Source organism: Pleurodeles waltl, chromosome 8 (genome assembly GCF_031143425.1).
Source record: "Pleurodeles waltl isolate 20211129_DDA chromosome 8, aPleWal1.hap1.20221129, whole genome shotgun sequence".
Lineage (NCBI taxonomy): Eukaryota > Metazoa > Chordata > Amphibia > Caudata > Salamandridae > Pleurodeles > Pleurodeles waltl.
In genome coordinates, this window is record NC_090447.1 from 448,091,427 (window position 1) to 448,118,876 (window position 27,450).

General features: G+C 47.4%; 1 protein-coding gene across 1 annotated transcript in view; it reads left to right on the plus strand.

The window, feature by feature from the left end:
* Nucleotides 1-27,450, plus strand: part of LOC138249528 (ATP-binding cassette sub-family C member 5-like) — a 2,567,733-nt gene that overhangs the window by 2,114,789 nt on the left and 425,494 nt on the right. Inside the window, exons 21-22 of the mRNA XM_069203478.1 lie at nucleotides 23,001-23,129; nucleotides 24,173-24,359. Coding sequence (XP_069059579.1) covers nucleotides 23,001-23,129; nucleotides 24,173-24,359 — 316 coding nt within the window. The remainder of the gene's footprint in view (nucleotides 1-23,000; nucleotides 23,130-24,172; nucleotides 24,360-27,450) is intronic.

The following is a 27,450-nucleotide window of genomic DNA, read 5'->3' on the forward strand; positions in this document are numbered from 1 at the left end:
CTTTCATTTGTTTTAGCCAAAGTAGAGGTTTGTGGTCTGTCTGAACAATGAAGTGAGTGCCAAACAGGTATGGCCTCAACTTCTTCAGAGCCCAGACCACAGCAAAGGCCTCCCTCTCAATGGCAGACCAACGCTTTTCTCTAGGGGTCAACCTTCTACTAATAAAAGCAACAGGTTGATCCTGGCCCTCAGAATTAAGTTGTGATAGGACTGCCCCTACTCCTAATTCAGATGCATCAGTCTGGACATAGAATTTTTTAGAGTAACAAGGGCTTTTCAGGACAGGTGCAGAGCACATGGCCTGCTTCAGCTCCTCAAAAGCTTTCTGACAGTTTGCTGTCCATAATACCTTTTTAGGCATTTTCTTGGATGTGAGGTCATTAAGAGGGGCTGCAATGGAGCCATAGTTCTTAATGAACCTCCTGTAGTACCCAGTGAGGCCTAGGAAGGCTCTCACCTGAGTCTGAGTGGTAGGGGGAACCCAATCAATAATAGTTTGGATTTTCCCCTGAAGTGGTGCAATCTGTTCCCCACCAACAAGGTGTCCCAGATAAACCACCTTACCCTGCCCTATCTGGCACTTTGAAGCCTTGATAGTGAGGCCTGCCTTTTGCAGAGCCTCCAAAACTTTCCATAGGTGGACCAGGTGATCATCCCAGCTGGAGCTAAAGACAGCTATATCGTCCAAATATGCTGCACTGAAAGCTTCCAGCCCTTGCAGGACTGTGTTCACCAACCTCTGAAAAGTGGCAGGTGCATTTTTCAAACCAAAAGGCATTACAGTAAATTGGTAATGTCCTCCAATGGTAGAAAATGCAGTCTTAGGTTTAGCATCTTCTGACAATTTGATCTGCCAATACCCTGCAGTCAAATCAAAAGTGCTTAGATACTTGGCAGATGCCAGTGTATCTATGAGCTCATCTGCCCTGGGTATAGGGTGAGCATCAGTTTTGGTTACCAAGTTGAGACCTCTATAGTCTACACAAAACCTCATTTCCTTCTTTCCATCTTTAGAATTGGGTTTTGGTACCAGTACCACAGGAGAAGCCCATGGACTGTCAGAGTGCTCAACCACTCCTAGTTCCAACATTTTCTGAACTTCTTGCTTTATGCAGTCCCTGACATGGTCAGGCTGCCTATAGATCTTACTTTTGACAGGTAAACTGTCTCCAGTATCTATAGTGTGCTCACACCAAGAAGTGGTGCCTGGCACAGTAGAGAAGAGTTCTGAAAATTGTCCTAGGAGATTTATGCAATTATCTTTCTGCTCAGCAGTAAGACAATCAGCCAAAACTACACCTTCCACAAGAGCATCTTGTTCTGTGGAAGAGAAGAGATCAGGTAGAGGATCACTGTCTTCTTCCTGTCCCTCATCAGTTGCCATGAGCAGGGTGAGATCAGCCCTGTCATAGTAGGGTTTCAGGCGGTTGACATGGAGCACCCTAAGGGGACTCCTGGCAGTGCCTAAGTCAACCAAGTAGGTGACTTCACCCTTCTTTTCAACAATTGTGTGGGGACCACTCCATTTATCTTGGAGTGCTCTTGGGGCCACAGGCTCCAAGACCCACAATTTCTGCCCTGGTTGGTACTGAACCAAAACAGCCTTCTGATCATGCCATTGCTTCTGGAGCTCCTGGCTGGCCTGAAGGTTTTTACTGGCCTTTTTCAGGTACTCAGCCATCCTTGATCTGAGGCCAAGTATATAATCCACAATATCCTGCTTAGGAGCTTTTAAAGGTTGTTCCCAACCCTCCTTTACAAGTGTGAGTGGACCCCTAACAGGGTGTCCAAAAAGAAGTTCAAAGGGGCTGAAGCCCACTCCTTTCTGGGGTACCTCCCTGTAGGCAAAAAGGAGGCATGGTAGAAGGATATCCCATCTCCTGCGGAGTTTTTCAGGGAGACCCATAATCATGCCTTTGAGAGTTTTATTAAATCTCTCCACCAGTCCATTTGTTTGTTTATGATAGGGTGTTGTGAACTTGTACGTTACACCACACTCCTTCCACATGGCCTTTAAGTATGCAGACATGAAATTGCTTCCTCTGTCTGATACTACTTCCTTTGGGAAGCCCACCCTGGAAAATATTCCCAGGAGGGCCTTTGCCACTGCAGGTGCTGTAGTGGTCCTTAAAGGAATTGCTTCAGGATATCTTGTGGCATGGTCCACTACCACTAAGATAAACCTATTGCCTGAAGCAGTAGGAGGGTCAAGGGGGCCAACTATGTCAACCCCTACCCTTTCAAAGGGAACCCCAACCACAGGCAGTGGGATAAGGGGTGCCTTTGGGGTGCCTTTTGTCCTCAGACATCCTAGGCCAATGAAACAATGGAACCAATCTGTCCCAAGTTTTCATTTGACCCAGGTGCCCAGCTAGGGGAATGTCATGTGCCAGTGTTAGGAGGAACTTTCTGTACTCCTGAGGGATCACTAATCTCCTGGCAGCTCCAGGTTTAGGATCCCTATGCTCAGTGTACAAGAGGTTGTCCTCCCAGTAAACTCTGTGAGAGTCACTGACATCCCCATTAGCCTGTTTGACAGCTTGCTGTCTGAGACCCTCTAATGTGGGACAGGTTTGCTGTGCCACACTCAGCTCCTCTCTGGCAGGCCCCCCTTCATCCAAAAGCTCAGCAGTGTCTGCTTCCAGCTCCTCTGGTGTAGGTTCTGCACAGGGAGGGAATTCTTCTTCCTCAGAAGTAGAATCCACTGTAGAGGGAGGGATAGTAGGAAGTGGTTTGCTTCTACTAGCCCTAGCTTTAGGGAGCACTTGGTCCATTGTTCCCGGATCCAAGCTTCCCTGTCCTTTTTGCTTTTTGGCCTGAGCCCTTGTCAAAGCAAAAATATGCCCTGGGATGCCCAGCATTGCTGCATGGGCCTCCAACTCCACATCTGACCAAGCTGATGTCTCCAAATCATTCCCTAATAGACAGTCTACAGGTAAATCTGAAGCTACCACAACTTTCTTTGGACCAGTTACCCCCCCCCAGTTGAGATTTACAACAGCCATGGGGTGGCTTTGTGTTATGTTGTGAGCATCGGTTACTTGGTACTGGTGTCCAAGTATGTGTTGTTCAGGGTGCACCAGTTTCTCAATCACCATTGTGACACTGGCACCTGTGTCCCTGTAGGCCTGGACCTCAACACCATTTATTAGGGTTAGTTGCTTGTACTTCTCCAAGTTATGGGGGCAAGCAACCAAAGTGGCTAAATCAATAGCCCCTTCAGAGACTAAAGTAGCCTCTGTGGTCTCCCTAATCAGACCAACCCCAACTAAATTACCAAAAGTGAGCCCAGCTACTCCCTTGGATTGGCTATTAGTAGGTTTGCTCCCACCACCACTGCTATTAGTAGGGACACTAGGTGTAGCAGTAGGGGTTGTAGTGGTAGGAGCAGTGGTGCCTTTCTTTGGACAACTGGGATCTGTTGTCCAATGGCCTTTTATTTTACATAAATAGCACCATGGTTTCTTTTCCTTGTTCTGATTAAAGGAGGATTTGGACCCACCACCCCCACCAGAGTGTTTTTGTGGGCCTGATGAAGACTCATTTTTAGATTTGTCCCCACCCTTGTCAGAAGACTTACCATCCTTCTTTTTGTTGCCATCTTTGTCACCCCCTGTATGAACTTTTCTGTTCACTCTTGTTCTGACCCATTTGTCTGCCTTCTTTCCCAATTCTTGGGGAGAGGTCAGATCAGAGTCCACCAAGTACTGGTGCAACAAATCAGACACACAATTAATAAGAATATGCTCTCTCAGGATCAAGTTATACAGGCTGTCATAATCAGTAACTTTACTGCCATGTAACCACCCCTCCAAGGCCTTCACTGCCTGGTCAATGAAATCAACCCAGTCTTGTGAAGACTCCTTTTTGGTCTCTCTGAACTTTATCCTGTACTGTTCAGTGGTTAAGCCATAACCATCCAGGAGTGCATTCTTAAGAACTTGGAAATTATTAGCATCATTTTCTTTTACAGTAAGGAGCCTATCCCTACCTTTTCCACTAAATGATAGCCATAGGATAGCAGCCCACTGCCTTTGAGGGACATCCTGTACAACACAGGCCCTCTCAAGTGCAGCAAACCACTTGTTAATGTCATCCCCCTCCTTATAAGGGGGAACTATCTTGTGCAGATTCCTGGAATCATGCTCTTTTGCAGGATGACTATGGGGAATACTGCTGCTGCCACCATGGGTATCTAAACCCAACTTCTGTCTTTCCTTCTCTAATTCAAAAGACTGTCTATCCAAAATCCAGCTGTTGCTTTTTAAGCTTCAGTCTGGTTTGTTCCACCCTCAACTTATTGAGTTCCCTCTCTAACATTCTGTCATCAGGGTTGGTGGGAGGGACATTTCTAGAAACAGAGCTATGATGGGAATGAACAGAAGGAGACCTGTCCCTTACAGAAGCCAACTTAACAGCTTGGTTTACAGAAACATTACTACCAGTATGGTGAGAATAAATGCTTTTGCTATGATGTGAGACAACACTATTTATTTGGTGTGGCTCATCATCATTACCATCTATGCTAGATTGTCTAGTAATGGGCAGGCTAGGAAGTTTCTTCCCTGAATCTTTTCCTGGGGGAGTCCCTGAATCAGATTGAGAACTATTAGGTATTTTTTCAACAGATGAGGCACCTATGGCCTTATCCTGTTCTCTAAGCATGTTAAGTAATAGTTCCAAGGCAGGATTCTTCCCTACACTCAAACCTCTCTCTATACAGAGACTCCTTGCTCTTTTCCAGCTAAGGTTGTCATATGCAAGTTTGGACAGATCAACACTTTGGCCTGTGCCAGACATTTTTTAGAGAGAGTTAAAGTGATAGAAAAAGAGAAAAACGTTTTCAGAACTTTTTGGAAAGACAGAAAAACTTTTTAAACTTTTAAGAACTTTTTGAAAGTTTAGGAGTACTTTTCAGCACTTAGAAAAGAGTGAAAAGAGGAAATGCAAACCTTTTTGGCTATGTGTATATACACTGACCTTGTTTTGTATATTTTTCTCTTATGAAAAGTACAATGACAAGAGTGGTAAGTAGTCTCAAGCACTTATCCCACCACTGCACAACCAATGTAGGAGGCTGGACTGGCTTGTAGTGAGTACCAAGGGGTACTTGCACCTTGCACCAGGCCCAGTTATCCCTTATTAGTGTATAGGGTGTCTAGCAGCTTAGGCTGATAGATAATGGTAGGTTAGCAGAGCAGCTTAGGCTGAACTAGGAGACGTGTGAAGCTACTACAGTACCACTTAGTGTCATATGCACAATATCATAAGAAAACACAATACACAGTTATACTAAAAATAAAGGTACTTTATTTTTATGACAATATGCCAAAGTATCTTAGAGTGTACCCTCAGTGAGAGGATAGGAAATATACACAAGATATATATACACAATAGCAAAAATATGCAGTATAGTCTTAGAAAACAGTGCAACCAATGTATAGTTACAATAGGATGCAATGGGGAAACATAGGGATAGGGGCAACACAAACCATATACTCCAAAAGTGGAATGCGAACCACGAATGGACCCCAAACCTATGTGACCTTGTAGAGGGTCGCTGGGACTATTAGAAAATAGTGAGAGTTAGAAAAATAACCCTCCCCAAGACCCTGAAAAGTGAGTGCAAAGTGCACTAAAGTTCCCCTAAGGACAAAAGAGTCGTGTTAGAGGAATAATGCAGGAAAGACACAAACCAGCAATGCAACAACTGTGGATTTCCAATCTAGGGTACCTGTGGAACAAGGGGACCAAGTCCAAAAGTCACAAGCAAGTCGGAGATGGGCAGATGCCCAGGAAATGCCAGCTGCGGGTGCAAAGAAGCTTCGACTGGACAGAAGAAGCTGAGGTTTCTGCAGGAACGAAAAGGGCTAGAGACTTCCCCTTTGGAGGACGGATCCCGCTCGCCTTGGAGAGTCGTGCAGAAGTGTTTTCCCGCCGGAAGGACGCCAACAAGCCTTGCTAGACGCAAATCTTGCGTTTGGCGTTTTTGGACGCTGCTGGAGCCCAGGAGGGACCAGGAGGTCGCAAATTGGACCTGAAGAGAGAGGGGACGTCGAGCAAGACAAAGAGCCCTCACTGAAGCAGATAGCACCCGGAGAAGTGCCAGAAACAGGCACTACGAGGATGCGTGAAATGGTGCTTGCCGAAGTTGCACAAAGGAGTCCCACGTCGCCGGAGACCAACTTAGAAAGTCGTGCAATGCAGGTTAGAGTGCCGTGGACCCAGGCTTGGCTGTGCACGAAGGATTTCCGCCGGAAGTGCACAGGGGCCGGAGTAGCTGCAAAGTCGCGGTTCCCAGCAATGCAGCCCAGCGAGGTGAGGCAAGGACTTACCTCCACCAAACTTGGGCTGAAGAGTCACTGGACTTTGGGGGTCACTTGGACAGCGTCGCTGGATTCGAGGGACCTCGCTCGTCGTGCTGAGAGGAGACCCAAGGGACCGGTAATGCAGCTTTTTGGTGCCTGCGGTTGCAGGGGGAAGATTCCGTCGACCCACGGGAGATTTCTTCGGAGCTTCTGGTGCAGAGAGGAGGCAGGCTACCCCCACAGCATGCACAAGCAGGAAAACAGTCGAGAAGGCGGCAGGATCAGCGTTACAGTGTTGCAGTAGTCGTCTTTGCTACTATGTTGCAGGTTTGCAGGCTTCCAGCGCGGTCAGCGGTCGATTCCTTATCAGAAGGTGAAGAGAGAGATGCAGAGGAACTAGGATGAGCTCTTGCATTCGTTATCTAAAGTTTCCCCAGAGACAGAGACCCTAAATAGCCAGAAAAGAGGGTTTGGCTACTTAGGAGAGAGGATAGGCTACTAACACCTGAAGGAGCCTATCAGCAGGAGTCTCTGACGTCACCTGGTGGCACTGGCCACTCAGAGCAGTCCAGTGTGCCAGCAGCACCTCTGTTTCCAAGATGGCAGAGGTCTGGAGCACCCTGGAGGCGCTCTGGACACCTCCCAGGGGAGGTGCAGGTCAGGGGAGTGGTCACTCCCCTTTCCTTTGTCCAGTTTCGCGCCAGAGCAGGGGCTAAGGGGTCCCTGAACCGGTGTAGACTGGCTTATGCAGAATTGGGCACATCTGTGCCCAACAAAGCATTTCCAGAGGCTGGGGGAGGCTACTCCTCCCCTGCCTTCACACCATTTTCCAAAGGGAGAGGGTGTCACACCCTCTCTCAGAGGAAGTTCTTTGTTCTGCCATCCTGGGCCAGGCCTGGCTGGACCCCAGGAGGGCAGCTGCCTGTCTGAGGGGTTGGCAGCAGCAGCAGCTGCAGTGAAACCCCAGGAAGGGCAGTTTGGCAGTACCAGGGTCTGTGCTACAGACCACTGGGATCATGGGATTGTGCCAACTATGCCAGGATGGCATAGAGGGGGCAATTCCATGATCATAGACATGTTACATGGCCATATTCGGAGTTACCATGGTGAAGCTACATATAGGTAGTGACCTATATGTAGTGCACGCGTGTAATGGTGTCCCCGCACTCACAAAGTTCAGGGAATTGGCTCTGAACAATGTGGGGGCACCTTGGCTAGTGCCAGGGTGCCCTCACACTAAGTAACTTTGCACCTAACCTTTACCAGGTAAAGGTTAGACATATAGGTGACTTATAAGTTACTTTAGTGCAGTGTAAAATGGCTGTGAAATAACGTGGACGTTATTTCACTCAGGCTGCAGTGGCAGGCCTGTGTAAGAATTGTCAGAGCTCCCTATGGGTGGCAAAAGAAATGCTGCAGCCCATAGGGATCTCCTGGAACCCCAATACCCTGGGTACCTCAGTACCATATACTAGGGAATTATAAGGGTGTTCCAGTAAGCCAATGTAAATTGGTAAAATTGGTCACTAGCCTGTTAGTGACAATTTGGAAAGAAATGAGAGAGCATAACCACTGAGGTTCTGATTAGCAGAGCCTCAGTGAGACAGTTAGTCACTACACAGGTAACACATTCAGGCACACTTATGAGCACTGGGGCCCTGGGTTACCAGGGTCCCAGTGACACATACAACTAAAACAACATATATACAGTGAAAAATGGGGGTAACATGCCAGGCAAGATGGTACTTTCCTACACCCATAGGGAGCTCTGACAATTCTTACACAGGCCTGCCACTGCAGCCTGAGTGAAATAACGTCCACGTTATTTCACAGCCATTTTACACTGCACTTAAGTAACTTATAAGTCACCTATATGTCTAACCTTTACCTGGTAAAGGTTAGGTGCCAAGTTACTTAGTGTGAGGGCACCCTGGCACTAGCCAAGGTGCCCCCACATTGTTCAGGGCCAATTCACCGGACTTTGTGAGTGCGGGGACACCATTACACGCGTGCACTACATATAGGTCACTACCTATATGTAGCTTCACAATGGTAACTCCGAATATGGCCATGTAACATGTCTATGATCATGGAATTGCCCCCTCTATACCATCCTGGCATAGTTGGCACAATCCCATGATCCCAGTGGTCTGTAGCACAGACCCTGGTACTGCCAAACTGCCCTTTCAGGGGTTTCACTGCAGCAGCTGCTGCCAACCCCTCAGACAGGCTTCTGCCCTCCTGGGGTCCAGCCAGGCCTGGCCCAGGATGGCAGAACAAAGGACTTCCTCTGAGAAAGGGTGTTACACCCTCTCCCTTTGGAAAATGGTGTGAAGGCAGGGGAGGAGTAGCCTCCCCCAGCCTCTGGAAATGCTTTCATGGGCACATTTGGTGCCCATTTCTGCATAAGCCAGTCTATACCGGTTCAGGGACCCCTTAGCCCGGCTCTGGCGCGAAACTGGACAAAGGAAAGGGGAGTGACCACTCCCCTGACCTGCACCTCCCCTGGGAGGTGTCCAGAGCTCCTCCAGTGTGCTCCAGACCTCTGCCATCTTGGAAACAGAGGTGCTGCTGGCACACTGGACTGCTCTGAGTGGCCAGTGCCACCAGGTGACGTCAGAGACTCCTTCTGATAGGCTCCTTCAGGTGTTGCTAGCTTATCCTCTCTCCTAGGTAGCCAAACCCTCTTTTCTGGCTATTTAGGGTCTCTGTCTCTGGGGAAACTTTAGATAACGAATGCAAGAGCTCATCCGAGTTCCTCTGCATCTCTCTCTTCACCTTCTGCCAAGGAATCGACTGCTGACCGCGCTGGAAGCCTGCAAAACTGCAACAAAGTAGCTAAGACGACTACTGCAACTCTGTAACGCTGATCCTGCCGCCTTCTCGACTGTTTTCCTGGTGGTGCATGCTGTGGGGGTAGTCTGCCTCCTCTCTGCACTAGAAGCTCCGAAGAAATCTCCCGTGGGTCGACGGAATCATCCCCATGCAACCGCAGGCACCAAAGAACTGCATCACCGGTCTCTTGGGTCTCCTCTAAGCACGACGAGCGAGGACCCTCGAATCCAGCAACTGTGTCCAAATGACCCCCACAGTCCAGTGACTCTTCAGTCCAAGTTTGGTGGAGGTAAGTCATTGCCTCCCCACGCCAGACTGCATTGCTGGGAACCGCGACTTTTGCAGCTACTCCGGCCCCTGTGCACTTTCGGCGGAAATCCTTGGTGCACAGCCAAGCCTGGGTCCACGGCACTCTAACCTGCATTGCACGACCTCCTAAGTTGTTCTCCGGCGACGTGGGACTCCTTTGTGCGACTTCGGGTGAGCACTGTTTCACGCATCCTCGTAGTGCCTGTTTCTGGCACTTCTCCGGGTGCTACCTGCTGCTGAGAGGGCTCCTTCTCTTGCTCGACGTCCCCTCTGTCTCCTGACGCAATTTGCGACATCCTGGTCCCTCCTGGGCCACAGCAGCATCCAAAAACGCTTACCGCTTGATTTGCAGCTAGCAAGGCTTATTGGCGGTCTTTCGGCGGGAAAATACTTCTGCACGACTCTCCACGGCGTGTCGGATCTGTCCTCCAAAGGGGAAGTCTCTAGCCCTTGTCGTTCCTGCAGAAACCTAAGCTTCTTCTGTCCAGTAGAAGCTTCTTTGCACCCACAGCTGGCATTTCCTGGGCATCTGCCCATCTCCGACTTGCTTGTGACTTTTGGACTTGGTCCCCTTGTTCCACAGGTACCCTCAACTGGAAATCCATCGTTGTTGCATTGCTGGTTTGTGTCTTTCCTGCAGAATTCCCCTTTCACGACTTCTATGTCCTTTGGGGAACTTTAGTGCACTTTGCACTCACTTTTCAGGGTCTTGGGGTGGGCTATTTTTCTAACCCTTACTATTTTCTAATAGTCCCAGCGACCCTCTACAAGGTCACATAGGTTTGGGGTCCATTCGTGGTTCGCATTCCACTTTTGGAGTATATGGTTTGTGTTGCCGCTATCCCTATGTGTCCTCATTGCATCCTATTGTAACTATACATTGTTTGCACTGTTTTCTAAGACTATACTGCATATTTTTGGTATTGTGTACATATATCTTGTGTATATTTCCTATCCTCTCACTGAGGGTACACTCTAAGATACTTTGGCATATTGTCATAAAAATAAAGTACCTTTATTTTTAGTATAACTGTGTATTGTGTTTTCTTATGATATTGTGCATATGACACTAAGTGGTACTGTAGGAGCTTCACTCGTCTCCTAGTTCAGCCTAAGCTGCTCTGCTAAGCTACCATTATCTATCAGCCTATGCTGCTAGACACCCTATACACTAATAAGGGATAACTGGGCCTGGTGCATGGTGCAAGTACCCCTTGGTACTCACTACAAGCCAGTCCAGCCTCCTACACTAATCTAGAGCACTATTACCTGGCCTCTCAGCTCCAGTGGGTGTTCAAATGGCTGGCGGGCCTCCACCTTGTGGATACGGCATCTGAGCATGGTGCTTGGTCTCTATTGCAGGTTTCACACTTATTTCATCCACTCTCATGCGTGCCAATGGCGAAACAATTATTCCTCAAGGTGGCGTATAGCTGTTTTTGTAGGTCCCTCCGTCTCACTGGGCGGGCGGTCCCATTCGCTCCAGCCTTGGCGTTGTTGGGCACTCCGCTTGGCCCTAGGATCACCTCGGGCTAGAGGCTGCGCGCGTGTCATGAGGCAGAGTTGTATACGTTAGGTGATCTCTACGAGGATGGCCAGCTGCTCTCGTTTTCTAGACTTCAGGAATTGGGGCTGCCATCAGGGCAGTTTTTGCTATATAACTCGTTGTTGAGGGCTGAGGTCCAGGTGGGGAGATGTGTCGGTGGCTCCCCCCACACACTTGCTGATACAGTACCTATAGGTGATGGGGCGGGGACGGCGCTTGATCAGTTGGTTTACTGACGTGCTGCGGGTACATACAGTTCTCAAATGCGATGCACTGCGGGCGGCTTGGGAGGAGGATGCAGGCAGCTCGATTACAGATGTGTGGTGGAAGTTAGCTCTTTCTGGCTACCTTAACATACCCCCCAACTCTAGATTTCGTTTAATCCAATTCTACATCATTCACAAGGCCTACCTCACTCCAGCCCGAGTGAACAGATATTTTGCTCGACAGGATGCAGCTTGTCCCCGCTGCTCTTACATAAATGCAGACTTGATACATATGCTATGGTCCTGCCCATCCTTGGGCTGCTTCTGGAAGGCAGTGGTGGGCCGCCTATTGGAGTGCACGTCGCGGCGGGTTCCGTTCACCTGGGAGGCCTGTGTGCTGGGACATTTTCCCAGAGGTGAGCGACATAGAGCTGCGTTGTGGTTTACGGACCTGGTCCTGATCACGGCTAAGCGTCTGGTAACTCGTAGGTGGAAGTCGTCGGACCCACCGGCTGAACAGGCCTGGAAATATTCCTTTGAGGTGTGGGCAGGAGCAGAGGGAGTGCCGTTGAAAACAGAAGACGCACTAGGGCTGCGCAAATATCCGTTGTCGGATAGCTGGGAAGAGATGCTACTACGCCTGCAGAATATGAGTCGGGGTCCTGCTGTGGAGGAATCAGTCTAGTTGTTGAGGTGGATGTGCACTTGCTGAGGGAGGGAAGCGGTGTGATGGGGTGGGTGTATGCCCGATGGCTTGATCCGATGAAGAGTTAGTGAGCCGAAGGGCGATATTGATCCGGGGACAGTAGGAGGACCCGCCCTCCACTGGTATGTTGGGTTGATGCAGAGTGGTTCCCATGCCGATTATAGCGCGCTTGAATTGCAATCCGCTGTCTGTATAAATAGTATCCAGCAGTTGTTATTGTTCATACTGTTATTTGTAATCTGTTTACATTATATGCCTACCAGCAAGAAATAACCATGTTCAAATGTGGGTGGGGATGAGCTGATCTTTCGGACTGATTTACAGAACCATGAAATTGCTTGTCATCCCTTCAAGGACGTATAAGCTTCAGGCGTCCAGCGTATGCATGCCCTATCTATGACCTACATACCTGTTAATGGTGGGCTGTGTGTGCTTGGGCTAACTATGGCTTAGTATGTTGGTTGAAGGCTTGGTTACATCTTGCTCTGACGCCTACCTTTTTCGCACGTGGGTACACAAGCGAATTGTAATTGCACAATGGTGGTTATCCAAATGCTGTTGATTTTTTTGATGTTATGTTGAGACAAAATGCTAATAAACAGATTTATGGAGAAAAAAAAATAGAGGGGATTCACAAACAGCCCAACTGTCAAACTGATCCAAACAGACAATCCACAAACAGGCAGAGCCACAGAATGGATTAAGCAAGAAAATGCCTACTTTCTAAAAGTGGCATTTTCAAACTAACAATCTAAAAACCAACTTCACTACAAGATGTATTTTTAAATTGTTCAGAGACCTCAAACTCCATATTTCCATCCTCTCTCAAAGGCAATCTGCACTATTTAAAGGCAGCCCCCATGTTAACCTATGAGAGAGATAGGCCTTGCAACAGTGAAGGCTGAATTTAGCAGTATTTCACTGTTAGGACATGTAACACACATCAGTACATGTCCCACATTTAACATACACTGCACCCTGCCCATGGGGCTACCTAGGGCCCACCTTAAGGGTGCCTTACATGTATGAGAAGGGAATGTTTAGACCTTACATGTATGAGAAGTGAGTACACTTGCCAAGTCGAATACGCAGGTTAAAACTGCAACCACAGACACTGCAGTGGCAGGTCTGAGCCATGTTTACAGGGCTACTTAGGTGGGTGGCACAACCAGTGCTGCATGCCCACAAGTAGCATTTGATTTACAGGCCCAGGGGCACCTCTAATGCACTGTACGAGGGACTCACTGGTAAATCAAGTATGCCAATCATGGAAAGCCAATTACCCATACATTTTACATAGGAACAATTGCACTTTAGCACTGGTTAGCAGTGGTAAAGTGCCCAGAGTATCAAAAACAGCAAAAACAGAGCCCAGCACACATCAACAACCTGGGAAGCAGAGGCAAAAAGTTAGGGGAGACCATGCCAAGGTTGCCAAGTCTAAGAACCACTAATACTAGTGAGAGGGGAGTAGGACTCAAGACCTGTCTATGAAACACTAGAACCCTGACCTCAGGGGACTGTGCATATTGTTTGTGAATGTCGTATTTGACTTTGTGTTCAGATAATATACTTCTTTTTTAATAAAAGCAAGTATTTCACAAGACAGTTATTTATTACTGCTGTTCAGCGTATTTTGAGTTGTTATCCGGTGTTCATCCCCTATATCTATCTCCTACCGGAGAAGCCTTGGACTGCTTGACGACTTTACTACTGAGAGTCAAGTGCTGAAGGGGTACTTGCCCCAGTAGTTTAGGATCCATAGTGTGAGAAAGTAGCCTCTTTCTAGCCTTGTTACCCCCACTTTAGGCCTGTTTGTGAGTGTATGTCAGGGTGTTTTCACTGTCTCACTGGGATCCTGCCAGCCAGGGCCCAGTGCTCATAGTGAAAACCCTATGTTTTCAGTATGTTTGTTATGTGTCACTGGGACCCGGCTAGTCAGGACCCCAGTGCTCATAAGTTTGTGACCTATAGGTATGTGTTCCCTGTGTGATGCCTAACTGTCTCACTGAGGCTCTGCTAACCAGAACCTCAGTGGTTATGCTCTCTCTTTACAAATTGTCTCTAACAGGCTAGTGACCAATTTTACCAATTTATATTGGCTTACTGGAACACCCTTATAATTCCCTAGTATATGGTACTGAGGTACCCAGGTTATTGGGGTTCCAGGAGATCCCTATGGGCTGCAGCATTTCTTTTGCCACCCATAGGGAGCTCTGACAATTCTTACACAGGCCTGCCACTGCAGCCTGAGTGAAATAACGTCCACGTTATTTCACAGCCATTTTACACTGCACTTAAGTAACTTATAAGTCACCTATATGTCTAACCTTTACCTGGTAAAGGTTGGGTGCTAAGTTACTTAGTGTGAGGGCACTCTGGCACTAGCCAAGGTGCCCCCACATTGTTCAGGGACAATTCCCCGGACTTTGTGAGTGCGGGGACACCATTACACGCGTGCACTACATATAGGTCACTACCTATATGTAGCTTCACAATGGTAACTCCGAATATGGCCATGTAATATGTCTATGATCATGGAATTGCCCCCTCTATACCATCCTGGCATAGTTGGCACAATCCCATGATCCCAGTGGTCTGTAGCACAGACCCTGGTACTGCCAAACTGCCCTTCCTGGGGTTTCACTGCAGCTGCTGCTGCTGCCAACCCCTCAGACGGGCATTTGCCCTCCTGGGGTCCAGCCAGGCCTGGCCCAGGATGGCAGAACAAAGGACTTCCTCTGAGAGAGGGTGTTATACCCTCTCCCTTTGGAAAATGGTGTGAAGGCAGGGGAGGAGTAGCCTCCCCCAGCCTCTGGAAATGCTTTCTTGGGCACAGATGTGCCCAATTCTGCATAAGCCAGTCTACACCGGTTCAGGGGACCCCTTAGCCCTGCTCTGGCGTGAAACTGGACAAAGGAAAGGGGAGTGACCACTCCCCTGACCTGCACCTCCCCTGGGAGGTGTCCAGAGCTCCTCCAGTGTGCTCCAGACCTCTGCCATCTTGGAAACAGAGGTGCTGCTGGCACACTGGACTGCTCTGAGTGGCCAGTGCCACCAGGTGACGTCAGAGACTCCTTCTGATAGGCTCCTTCAGGTGTTGCTAGCCTATCCTCTCTCCTAGGTAGCCAAACCCTCTTTTCTGGCTATTTAGGGTCTCTGTCTCTGGGGAAACTTTAGATAATGAATGCAAGAGCTCATCCGAGTTCCTCTGCATCTCTCTCTTCACCTTCTGCCAAGGAATCGACTGCTGACCGCGCTGGAAGCCTGCAAAACTGCAACATAGTAGCAAAGACGACTACTGCAACTCTGTAACGCTGATCCTGCCGCCTTCTCGACTGTTTTCTTGGTGGTGCATGCTGTGGGGGTAGTCTGCCTCCTCTCTGCACTAGAAGCTCCGAAGAAATCTCCCGTGGGTCGACGGAATCTTCCCCCTGCAACCGCAGGCACCAAAAAGCTGCATTACCGGTCCCTTGTGTCTCCTCTCAGCACAACGAGCGAGGTCCCTCGAATCCAGCAACTCTGTCCAAGTGGCCCCCACAGTCCAGTGACTCTTCAGTCCAAGTTTGGTGGAGGTAAGTCCTTGCCTCACCTCGCTAGACTGCATTGCTGGGAACCGCAACTTTTGCAGCTACTCCGGCCTCCGTGCACTTCCGGCGGAAATCCTTTGTGCACAGTCCAGCCTGGGTCCACGGCACTCTAACCTGCATTGCACGACCTCCTAAGTTGTTCTCCGGCGACGTGGGACTTCTTTGTGCGACTTCGGGTGAGCACTGTTTCACGCATCCTCGTAGTGCCTCTTTCTGGCACTTCTCCGGGTGCTACCTGCTGCTAAGAGGGCTCCTTGTCTTGCTCGACGTCCCCTCTACCTCCTGGTCCAATTTGCGACCTCCTGGTCCCTTCTGGGCCACAGCAGCATCCAAAAACGCTAACTGCACGATTTGCAGCTAGCAAGGCTTGTTGGCGTTCTTTCGGCGGGAAAACACTTCTGCACGACTCTACAAGGCAAGAGGGATCAGTCCTCCAAAGGGGAAGTCTCTAGGTCTTTGCGTTCCTGCAGAAACCGCAGCTTCTTCTGTCCAGTAGAAGCTTCTTTGCACCCGCAGCTGGCATTTCCTGGGCATCTGCCCATCTCCGACTTGCTTGTGACTTTTGGACTTGGTCCCCTTGTTCCACAGGTACCCCAGATTGGAAATCCAGCGTGGTTGCATTGTTGGTTTGTGTCTTTCCTGCATTATTCCTCTAACACGACTTCTTTATCCTTAGGGGAACTTCAGTGCACTTTGCACTCACTTTTCAGGGTCTTGGGGAGGGTTATTTCTCTAACTCTCACTATTTTCTAATAGTCCCAGCGACCCTCTACAAGGTCACATAGGTTTGGGGTCCATTCGTGGTTCGCATTCCACTTTTGGAGTATATGGTTTGGGTTGCCCCTATCCCTATGTGTCCCCATTGCATCCTATTGTAACTATACATTGTTTGCACTGTTTTCTAAGACTATACTGCATATTTTAGCTATTGTGTATATATATCTTGTGTATTTTTCCTATCCTCTCACTGAGGGTACCCTCTAAGATACTTTAGCATATTGTCATAAAAATAAAGTACCTTTATTTTTAGTATAACTGTGTATTGTGTTTTCTTATGATATTGTGCATATGACACTAAGTGGTACTGTAGGAGCTTCACTCGTCTCCTAGTTCAGCCTAAGCTGCTCTGCTAAGCTACCATTATCTATCAGCCTAAGCTGCTAGACACCCTATACACTAATAAGGGATAACTGGGCCTGGTGCAAGGTGCAAGTACCCCTTGGTACTCACTACAAGCCAGTCCAGCCTCCTACATTGGTTGTGCAGCGGTGGGATAAGTGCTTTGAGACTACTTACCACTCTTGTCATTGTACTTTTCATAAGAGAAAAATATACAAAACAAGGTCAGTGTATATACACATAGCCAAAAAGTTTTGCATTTCCTCTTTTCACTCTTTTCTAAAGTGCTGAAAAGTACTTCTAACTTTCTAAAAAGTTCTAAAAAGTTGTAAAAGTTTTTTTCTCTGTCTTTCTAAAAGCTCTGACAAACTTTTTTCTCTTTTTCTATCACTTTAACTCTCTCTAAAAAATGTCTGGCACAGGCCAAAATGTTGATCTGTCCAAACTTGCATATGATCACCTTAGCTGCAAAGGAGCAAGGAGTCTCTGCATAGAGAGAGGTTTGAGTGTAGGGAAGAATCCTTCCTTGGAATTATTGCTTAACATGCTTAGAGAACAAGATAAGGCCACAAGGGCCCCATCTGTTGAAAAAGTAGCTAATGGTTCCCAATCTGATCCAGGGACTCCCCTAGAAAAAGATTCAGGAAAGAAACTTCCTAGCCTGCCCATTACTAGACAGTCTAGCATAGTTGGTACTGATGTTGAGTCACACCATACAGATAGTGTTGTCTCACATCATAGCAAGAGCATTCATTCTCACCACAGTAGAACTGATGTTTCTGTTAACCAAGCTGTTAGGGTGCCCTCTGTAAGGGACAGGTCTCCTTCTGTCCATTCTCACCATACTTCTGTGTCTAGGAATGTCCCTCCCACCCACCCTGATGACAGATTGTTAGAAAGGGAGCTCAATAGATTGAGAGTGGAACAAACCAGACTGAAGCTCAAGAAGCAACAGCTGGATTTGGATAGACAGTCCTTAGAAGTAGAGAAGGAGAGACAGAAACTGGGTTTAGAAACCCATGGTGGCAGCAGCAGTATTCCCAATAGTCATCCTGCAAAAGAGCATGATTCTAGGAATCTGCACAAGATAGTTCCCCCTTATAAGGAGGGGGATGACATTAACAAGTGGTTTGCTGCACTTGAGAGGGCCTGTGTTGTACAGGATGTCCCTCAAAGGCAGTGGGCTGCTATCCTATGGCTATCATTTAGTGGAAAGGGTAGGGATAGGCTCCTTCCTGTGAAAGAAAGGGATGCCAATAATTTTACAGTTCTTAAGAATGCACTCCTGGATGGTTATGGCTTAACCACTGAACAATACAGGATAAAGTTCAGAGAGACCAAAAAGGAGTCTTCACAAGACTGGGTTGATTTCATTGACCATTCAGTGAAGGCCTTGGAGGGGTGGTTACATGGCAGTAAAGTTACTGATTATGACAGCCTGTATAACTTGATCCTGAGAGAGCATATTCTTAATAATTGTGTGTCTGATTTGTTGCACCAGTACTTGGTGGACTCTGATCTGACCTCTCCCCAAGAATTGGGAAAGAAGGCAGACAAGTGGGTCAGAACAAGGGTGAACAGAAAAGTTCATACAGGGGGTGACAAAGAGAACAATAAGAAGAAAGATGGTGAAAAATCTCAAGATAAGCATGGGGACAAGGGTAAAACCAAAGATCCCACTTCAAATCTTAAACACTCTTCAGGGGGTGGGGATAAAACAAATTCTTCCTCTTCTTCTCAACCTACACAATTTAAAAAGCCTTGGTGCTTTGTGTGTAAAAACAGAGGCCATAGGCCAGGGGATAAGTCCTGTCCAGGTAAACCCCTTGAGCCTACCACCACTAATACATCAAGCTCTAGTGCCCCTAGCAGTAGTGGTACTAGTGGTGGGACTGCTGGCAACAGTCAAGTTAAGGGTGTAGTTGGGTTCACTTATGGGTCCATCATAGAAACTGGGGTAGTCAGTCCCAAGACAGTTTCTGTCACACCTAGTGGCATTGGCCTTGCCACACTGGCTGCTTGTCCCCTTACAATGGATAAGTACACGCAGACAGTTTCAATAAATGGTGTTGAGGCCTTGGCCTACAGGGACACAGGTGCCAGTATCACTTTGGTGACTGAAAACCTAGTGGCTCCTGAACAACACATCATTGGACAACAGTATAAAATTATTGATGTCCATAACTCCACTAAGTTTCTTCCCTTAGCTATAATTCAGTTTAGTTGGGGTGGAGTTACTGGCCCTAAGCAGGTGGTGGTATCACCTAGCTTACCTGTAGACTGTCTCTTAGGTAATGACCTAGAGGCCTCAGGTTGGGCTGATGTAGAGTTTTATGCCCATGCAGCCATGCTGGGCATCCCAGAGGAATTGTTCCCTCTCATTTCTACTGAAATGAAAAAGCAAAGAAGAGAAGGCCTGAAAACTCAGGATCCCTCTCCATCAACAGGTAAAAAGGGTATCACAGTATCCCCTAACCACCCTGCCATTCAGGATACCATTCCTGTGGTGGGAGAAACCTCTCCTGGGGTGGCACCTGTTCCAAAGGAAGCATCAGCTGGCAAAGCTGTACTCCCTGAGGTAGAAGTACCTCTCTGTGGGATAACTAACATTGGTGACAAAAAGAGCACCATTTTAGTTAACATGGATCATCCCTCCAACCCTCCCAGAGAACCTTTAGTGCAGAAACCCTGCACTGCCTCACAACACTTAGGACAGCATCCCTGCCCTAGTGTGGAGCTAATAGGACAGCATCCCTGCCCTGCTCCAACTCAAGAGAAACAGCATCCCTGTTCTCTCTTCCAGCCATATGGACAAAGTTTTTGCCCAGCTATGGCTTTTCTGAGACAGCATCCCTGTCTGGCATTTCCATCACTACAAATAGGTTCAGTGGACAATTCCCACTGCTCTAAACTAAAACTTACTGATAGAAACTCTGAAAATACATCTTCACATTGTTGCTTAGCTAAAAAACTTCAAACAGGGTGGTTTACATCCCCACAGGGAGGTAACCATATTGTGGATGATAAAGGGAGTAACCAGTCTATTGCAGAGCTACTCTCTACTTATCACCATTTAGACAATAAAGTCTCAACTGGCCAAGGTTAGCCTTATTGTCCTTCGTTTGGGAGGGGGGTTGTGTGAGAAAGTAGCCTCTTTCTAGCCTTGTTACCCCCACTTTAGGCCTGTTTGTGAGTGTATGTCAGGGTGTTTTCACTGTCTCACTGGGATCCTGCCAGCCAGGGCCCAGTGCTCATAGTGAAAACCCTATGTTTTCAGTATGTTTGTTATGTGTCACTGGGACCCTGCTAGTCAGGACCCCAGTGCTCATAAGTTTGTGACCTATAGGTATGTGTTCCCTGAGTGATGCCTAACTGTCTCACTGAGGCTCTGCTAACCGGAACCTCAGTGGTTATGCTCTCTCTTTACAAATTGTCTCTAACAGGCTAGTGACCAATTTTACCAATTTATATTGGCTTACTGGAACACCCTTATAATTCCCTAGTATATGGTACTGAGGTACCCAGGGTATTGGGGTTCCAGGAGATCCCTATGGGCTGCAGCATTTCTTTTGCCACCCATAGGGAGCTCTGACAATTCTTACACAGGCCTGCCACTGCAGCCTGAGTGAAATAACGTCCACGTTATTTCACTGCCATTTTACACTGCACTTAAGTAACTTATAAGTCACCTATATGTCTAACCTTTACCTGGTAAAGGTTGGGTGCTAAGTTACTTAGTGTGAGGGCACCCTGGCACTAGCCAAGGTGCCCCCACATTGTTCAGGGCCAATTCCCCAGACTTTGTGAGTGCGGGGACACCATTACACGCGTGCACTACATATAGGTCACTACCTATATGTAGCTTCACAATAGTAACTCCGAATATGGCCATGTAATATGTCTATGATCATGGAATTGCCCCCTCTATACCATCCTGGCATAGTTGGCACAATCCCATGATCCCAGTGGTCTGTAGCACAGACCCTGGTACTGCCAAACTGCCCTTCCTGGGGTTTCACTGCAGCTGCTGCTGCTGCCAACCCCTCAGACAGGCATCTGCCCTCCTGGGGTCCAGCCAGGCCTGGCCCAGGATGGCAGAAGAAAGGACTTCCTCTGAGAGAGGGTGTTACACCCTCTCCCTTTGGAAAATGGTGTGAAGGCAGGGGAGGAGTAGCCTCCCCCAGCCTCTGGAAATGCTTTCTTGGGCACAGATGAGCCCAATTCTGCATAAGCCAGTCTACACCGGTTCAGGGGACCCCTTAGCCCTGCTCTGGCGCGAAACTGGACAAAGGAAAGGGGAGTGACCACTCCCCTGACCTGCACCTCCCCTGAGAGGTGTCCAGAGCTCCTCCAGTGTGCTCCAGACCTCTGCCATCTTGGAAACAGAGGTGCTGCTGGCACACTGGACTGCTCTGAGTGGCCAGTGCCACCAGGTGACGTCAGAGACTCCTTCTGATAGGCTCCTTCAGGTGTTGCTAGCCTATCCTCTCTCCTAGGTAGCCAAACCCTCTTTTCTGGCTATTTAGGGTCTCTGTCTCTGGGGAAACTTTAGATAACGAATGCAAGAGCTCATCCGAGTTCCTCTGCATCTCTCTCTTCACCTTCTGCCAAGGAATCGACTGCTGACCACGCTGGAAGCCTGCAAAACTGCAACATAGTAGCAAAGACGACTACTGCAACTCTGTAACGCTGATCCTGCCGCCTTCTCGACTGTTTTCCTGGTGGTGCATGCTGTGGGGGTAGTCTGCCTCCTCTCTGCACTAGAAGCTCCGAAGAAATCTCCCGTGGGTCGACGGAATCTTCCCCCTGCAACCGCAGGCACCAAAAAGCTGCATTACCGGTCCCTTGGGTCTCCTCTCAGCACGACGAGTGAGGTCCCTCGAATCCAGCAACTCTGTCCAAGTGGCCCCCACAGTCCAGTGACTCTTCAGTCCAAGTTTGGTGGAGGTAAGTCCTTGCCTCACCTCGCTAGACTGCATTGCTGGGAACCGCGACTTTTGCAGCTACTCCGGCCTCCGTGCACTTCCGGCGGAAATCCTTTGTGCACAGTCCAGCCTGGGTCCACGGCACTCTAACCTGCATTGCACGACCTCCTAAGTTGTTCTCCGGCGACGTGGGACTTCTTTGTGCGACTTCGGGTGAGCACCGTTTCACGCATCCTCATAGTGCCTCTTTCTGGCACTTCTCTGGGTGCTACCTGCTGCTAAGAGGGCTCCTTGTCTTGCTCGACGTCCCCTCTACCTCCTGGTCCAATTTGCGACCTCCTGGTCCCTCCTGGGCCACAGCAGCATCCTAAAACGCTAACTGCACGATTTGCAGCTAGCAAGGCTTGTTGGCGTTCTTTCGGCGGGAAAACACTTCTGCACGACTCTACAAGGCGAGTGAGATCCGTCCTCCAAAGGGGAAGTCTCTAGCCCTTTGCGTTCCTGCAGAAACCGCAACTTCTTCTGTGCAGTAGAAGCTTCTTTGCACCCGCAGCTGGCATTTCCTGGGCATCTGCCCATCTCCGACTTGCTTGTGACTTTTGGACTTGGTCCCTTTGTTCCACAGGTACCCCAGATTGGAAATCCAGCGTGGTTGCATTGTTGGTTTGTGTCTTTCCTGCATTATTCCTCTAACACGACTTCTTTATCCTTAGGGGAACTTTAGTGCACTTTGCACTCACTTTTCAGGTTCTTGGGGAGGGTTATTTTTCTAACTCTCACTATTTTCTAATAGTCCCAGCGACCCTCTACAAGGTCACATAGGTTTGGGGTCCATTCGTGGTTCGCATTCCACTTTTGGAGTATATGGTTTGTGTTGCCCCTATCCCTATGTGTCCCCATTGCATCCTATTGTAACTATACATTGTTTGCACTGTTTTCTAAGACTATACTGCATATTTTTGCTATTGTGTATATATATCTTGTGTATATTTCCTATCCTCTCACTGAGGGTACCCTCTAAGATACTTTGGCATATTGTCATAAAAATAAAGTACCTTTATTTGTAGTATGACTGTGTATTGTGTTTTCTTATGATATTGTGCATATGACACTAAGTGGTACTGTAGGAGCTTCACTCGTCTCCTAGTTCAGCCTAAGCTGCTCTGCTAAGCTACCATTATCTATCAGCCTAAGCTGCTAGACACCCTATACACTAATAAGGGATAACTGGGCCTGGTGCAAGGTGCAAGTACCCCTTGGTACTCACTACAAGCCAGTCCAGCCTCCTACACATAGTATGCAGGGCCCCACGACATCAGGAGTATAAGACCTCAACCTCCACACATTTTTGGGCCCAGTAACTCCTGCTTGCTCGTGGCCCTTTGACAATATTATTTTACTTATGTTACAATACATTATTTTAGGTTTTAACCTGTTTTAACTTATTTCATTTCAGAGTTCTCATACGTGAACTGAAACGCCTGGAGAATATCAGCTTGTCTCCATTTATATCCCATGTTACTTCAAGTCTTCATGGCCTTTTAACAATCCAAGCATATTCTAAAGGAGATGAATGCCTTATGAAGTAAGAATATTACTATATGTTGATTTATTTTTATTCTTTTTATTCATTTTCAAATATTATTGAACTTAAACACATGGACGTCTACAGGAAAACTATTCAGGAAGGGGCAGTCCGCGGCGTCCCGGACTGTTTTTGACGGGGGCCGTAGCTGTACTAGTAGTGTAGGCAGCATAACACTACAGCGGCCTTAGTGATACGCTGCACTGTGAGCCTGCACACCAGGCTGTACCTTAATCTAGGGGATGCAAGCACTCCCCTTGCTTCCCTGCGGATGCCCATGGTTAAGCACGCCTGCTTGCAGACTCTATGCATGGGAGGCGCTTAATGGATCCAGTGCAAAGCTGTCCTTAATTCTTCTGCTCGCCAAATGCTGCAGAGAGCGATTACAGGAGTTCTACAATGCAGAAGAAAATTCACGTTTGCGATTCATAAAATATGAATTTACATTCACAAATCCATTCATTCATATAAAATGACACCAGTATGGTCTAATATTGTGCACATTTCAGGGTGAGAATGCCTTGCAAAATAGTTGAACATCCACCAACAAAGTGAGTCTTTTTTGTGTAGCTTGTGCAAGACGGGTTCCCATCCTGATTACAATGAGGGATTCACTTCTGTTAAGGGCAAGTGTAAATATGTATCTAGGGTGACAAATCAGAGGATACATCTGTATAATTGTTGTTGGTGTATACAGAGGGGTTGCAAGTTGACCAAATATAATCATTTACACACGCTTAAATGTACACCACGTACGTTTATACATGTGTACACGTTTTAGCACTCCTGGAATGCTTTGTCTTATGCAGATTTCCTGGAATACCCCTGGAATTTTAGGAAGATTCTAAAACGTTTTGTAAATTTGTGCAAAAATCTGGGTGCACATTGTCACATTTTTCGGAGCGTTGGTCCCAAAGTGTTTTCTTTATGCATGCTCTGCATGAATCAGAAGTTTGATAAAAAATGCGGTTCTCTCATGTGATATAAAAGGGTATTTATCAATAAAAGTTTGAAAGATTTTACATTTGTTATTTTTTTTACAGATTCCAGAAACTTCTAGATATGAATAACACACCCCAATTTCTATTTTGCTGTGGAATTCGCTGGCTGGCTGTCCGTCTTGATCTTATTAGCATAATTATGGTTGGTACAACATCTCTGTGCATTGTACTGATGCATGGTATTATACCACCAGCTTATGCAGGACTGGCAGTTTCATATGCTGTTCAGGTAAATCATACAAAGCCTTTTCACACGTATTATATCTGTATTTTACCAAGAGTGTAAACGAAATGGAGAATTGTTCACACTGCATATAAAGTCAATGTACTACCAGGCACACATGCACATTACAAAGAAACGTGAATACATTACACTCATAATGGCAAATGCGCATGGCCGCGTTCCATTTTAGAGTTACTGAAATCAGAGATGGTATGCAGTGCCCTTTTATCGTAAGGCGGCTTGGGAGTATTTTGGGGCAGATTTGCAAGAAAGTGGCGCATCGGACCTGATGCACCACTTTTCTTGCGTCCATCTTGCCTTCCCTAACGACACCATTGTTGCACCCTATTTACATTACGGTGCACCATGGCGGTTGTTACCACAACAGCATCAACATTTTTTATGCTATTTTGGCACTTTGCTGCACTAGCATCAAAAATGTTGACACTAGTGCAGCAAAACACACGAAGGCCCATAGATTATTATGGGTGTGTCTCTTTAACACCTGCCTTAAGCAGTTGTTAAAAATGATGGAATAATTAGTGTAGTGAAATCTGGTAAATTTTGCTGCACCATTTTTTCGGGCCTCCCTGCATAGGAATGCCCCCCTTGCATACATTATGCCTAACGCAGGCCTAATGTGGCGCGGGGTTGCAAAGTGGCCCAATGCATATATTGCGCAACTTTGTAAATGCGGTGCAGGGGAATGGCCGCCTTAACGCCTGTGTTAAGTCGTGGCTAGTGGCATGTAAATCTGCCCCATAGTTTCTTTGATAATTGATTGCGCTATAACTTTTCTCGCATCTCTCTTTTATATCTTTGATCCCAGATTTAAAACGATTTTGAATTGGGTTTGCATTACATTTTTAACATAAAGCCCACACAAATGTGCTGTTATTTACAATCCAAACAAATCTCGATCTGAGCTGTGGCAACAAACTTGCCAGTTTGCAGCTTTATATTTGTTACAGAAACTTATTTTAAACTGTTTAATGCTAAAGTTTCGAATGTATGGTATAATGCAGATACAAATCTACATTCTCGCAAATATATTATAAACTTACCAATCAGCTTTTCGTGAAAAACAGTTCAGAAGAAAGAGCTGGAAAGCTAGTTAGCTGGCTATCTTATCAGTTATTTCAGTGACAGATTGAATTCTATTCTGCATTTCATATTCTGTTTCGTACCTTTGGGGTTTCTGCTCGAGTGATTTCAACAAACAAGTTAAGGTATTGTGAGGAAACAGGCTTATTGCAGGTTTCACCCCCACCTTTCTCCATATGTGCCCACTAGGCACTGGAGCAATGACCCTGAAAGGCCGTGAGCCTTGCTGATCAGGACTCAGTACATATGCTCTGTTCCTTAAAAAAGTACATGGTTTATTGGCTTATGCCCATTTTGCCTAACTTACTTGTAAATGCCCAGTATATGGCTAGTAAGTTGGAGTGTTCCCTCAGGCACTGCAGCATTTGTTGTGCCTCCCTGAGTGGGTAAGGTAAAACATGGCTCCCAACCTGCCAATGCAGGCTGGAAGGGCAGTTTTAAACTGCTAAATTGACTTTGCCATTTTAATCACTGGCAAAGCCCAAACTTCCTTTCTAATTTGTGTAATTCACTCCTGCAGACCTATTGAGGCCTAGAGTAAGGTGCAGGACATTCATAAAATAGAATATGTGTTTAACATGTTCCAGCAGTAAGAACCCAACTCAGTTGTTTTTATTGAGAGAGATTGGTAGCCCCGTTGGCAAGTACAGAGTTATCGCTGACAACTCAGCTGTTCTAACTTCTGAATGGGTCTAACAAAGATGGTACTTCAAGGTATCAAACAGCTCATGACATTAAGCCCAAAGTGATGCCCAAGTGGAAATTAATGAAACTTGTTGCCACAAGCAACTTTCAAAAAGTTGCCACTCTGTTACCCAGTCTTCCAGTGTCCATTTGTTGAGACTAGCCACAAGACAGCCTTCTGTCCTCCTGGGGAGATATTTGAATGACTTTCAGGAGCCGTAACATTAGAAGACTACGACTGGAGGAGTTGTTAACCTCCTCCTGGCTGGAAGCCATACGGAGTGTTGGCATTAAAAAGGCGAGCTTCAAAGGGGAAGCCACCTTTGAAAGGCAAGTAGCAAGCACATGTGGGAGGAGCTGCCCTATTGTAGGTAGACAGGCTGACAGCAGGGATAGAGAGGGGAAATTAGTTGCCAAACCATTTTTATGCCTATAGCCCACAAGTAGCCACACCCCAGGGATGGGCTACCAAGCTTTTGAGACCAAGAGAGGGGCTCTGCCATCTTGACACTGGGCAGAATAGAGCACGCTGGGATAACTAGGTGCCACACTTCATAGGAAGATGTCATCAGGCGGGATAGACCCTGGTAGGCCATTAGCTAGTGACCATGACCTCCATTAAGGACATATTTTGGGACTAAAAGGTGCACCTCTGACCCCAAGACCCTAGATGTTGTTTGACTGGAAGAAGAGAAATGAAAGAGGGCTGCTTCACTGACCTTGGAACTGGTGAAGAAGAGACTGCACCGAAGATGGACTGCACCTGCTGCTCCTTTGGCTAGTGAAGGAAATGACTATAGGGAATATTTACAAGAACGTGGTGTAGGAAAGTACCCTCTTTTTGGCATGATTACCCCACTTTTTGCCTGATGTCGGTATGTTTTGACTGTGTTTACTGGGATCCTGCTAACCAGTACCCCAGTAACCTTGCCCTCTCCTTCTGGATTTGGTTGTCCCTATTGTTTTACACCCCACAATTGGCACACTGTTGCTCCCATATAAGTCCCTAGTATATGGTACATAGGTACCCAGGGCATTGGGGCCCCAGGGGTTCCCCATGGGCTGCAGCATGTATTATGCCACCCATGGGAGCCCATGCAAAGTGTGTCTGCAGGCCTGCCATTTCAGCCTGCGTGAAAGGGTGCCTGCATCCTTTTCACTACAGGCCACTGCACCAGGTCACTGTAAGTCACCCCTATGGCAGGCCATCCTAGCCCAGAAGGCAGGGTGCAAGTACCTGTGTGTGTGAGGGTACCACTGCATGAGCAGAGGTGCCCCCACGTACTTCAGCTCCATTTTCCTGGACTTT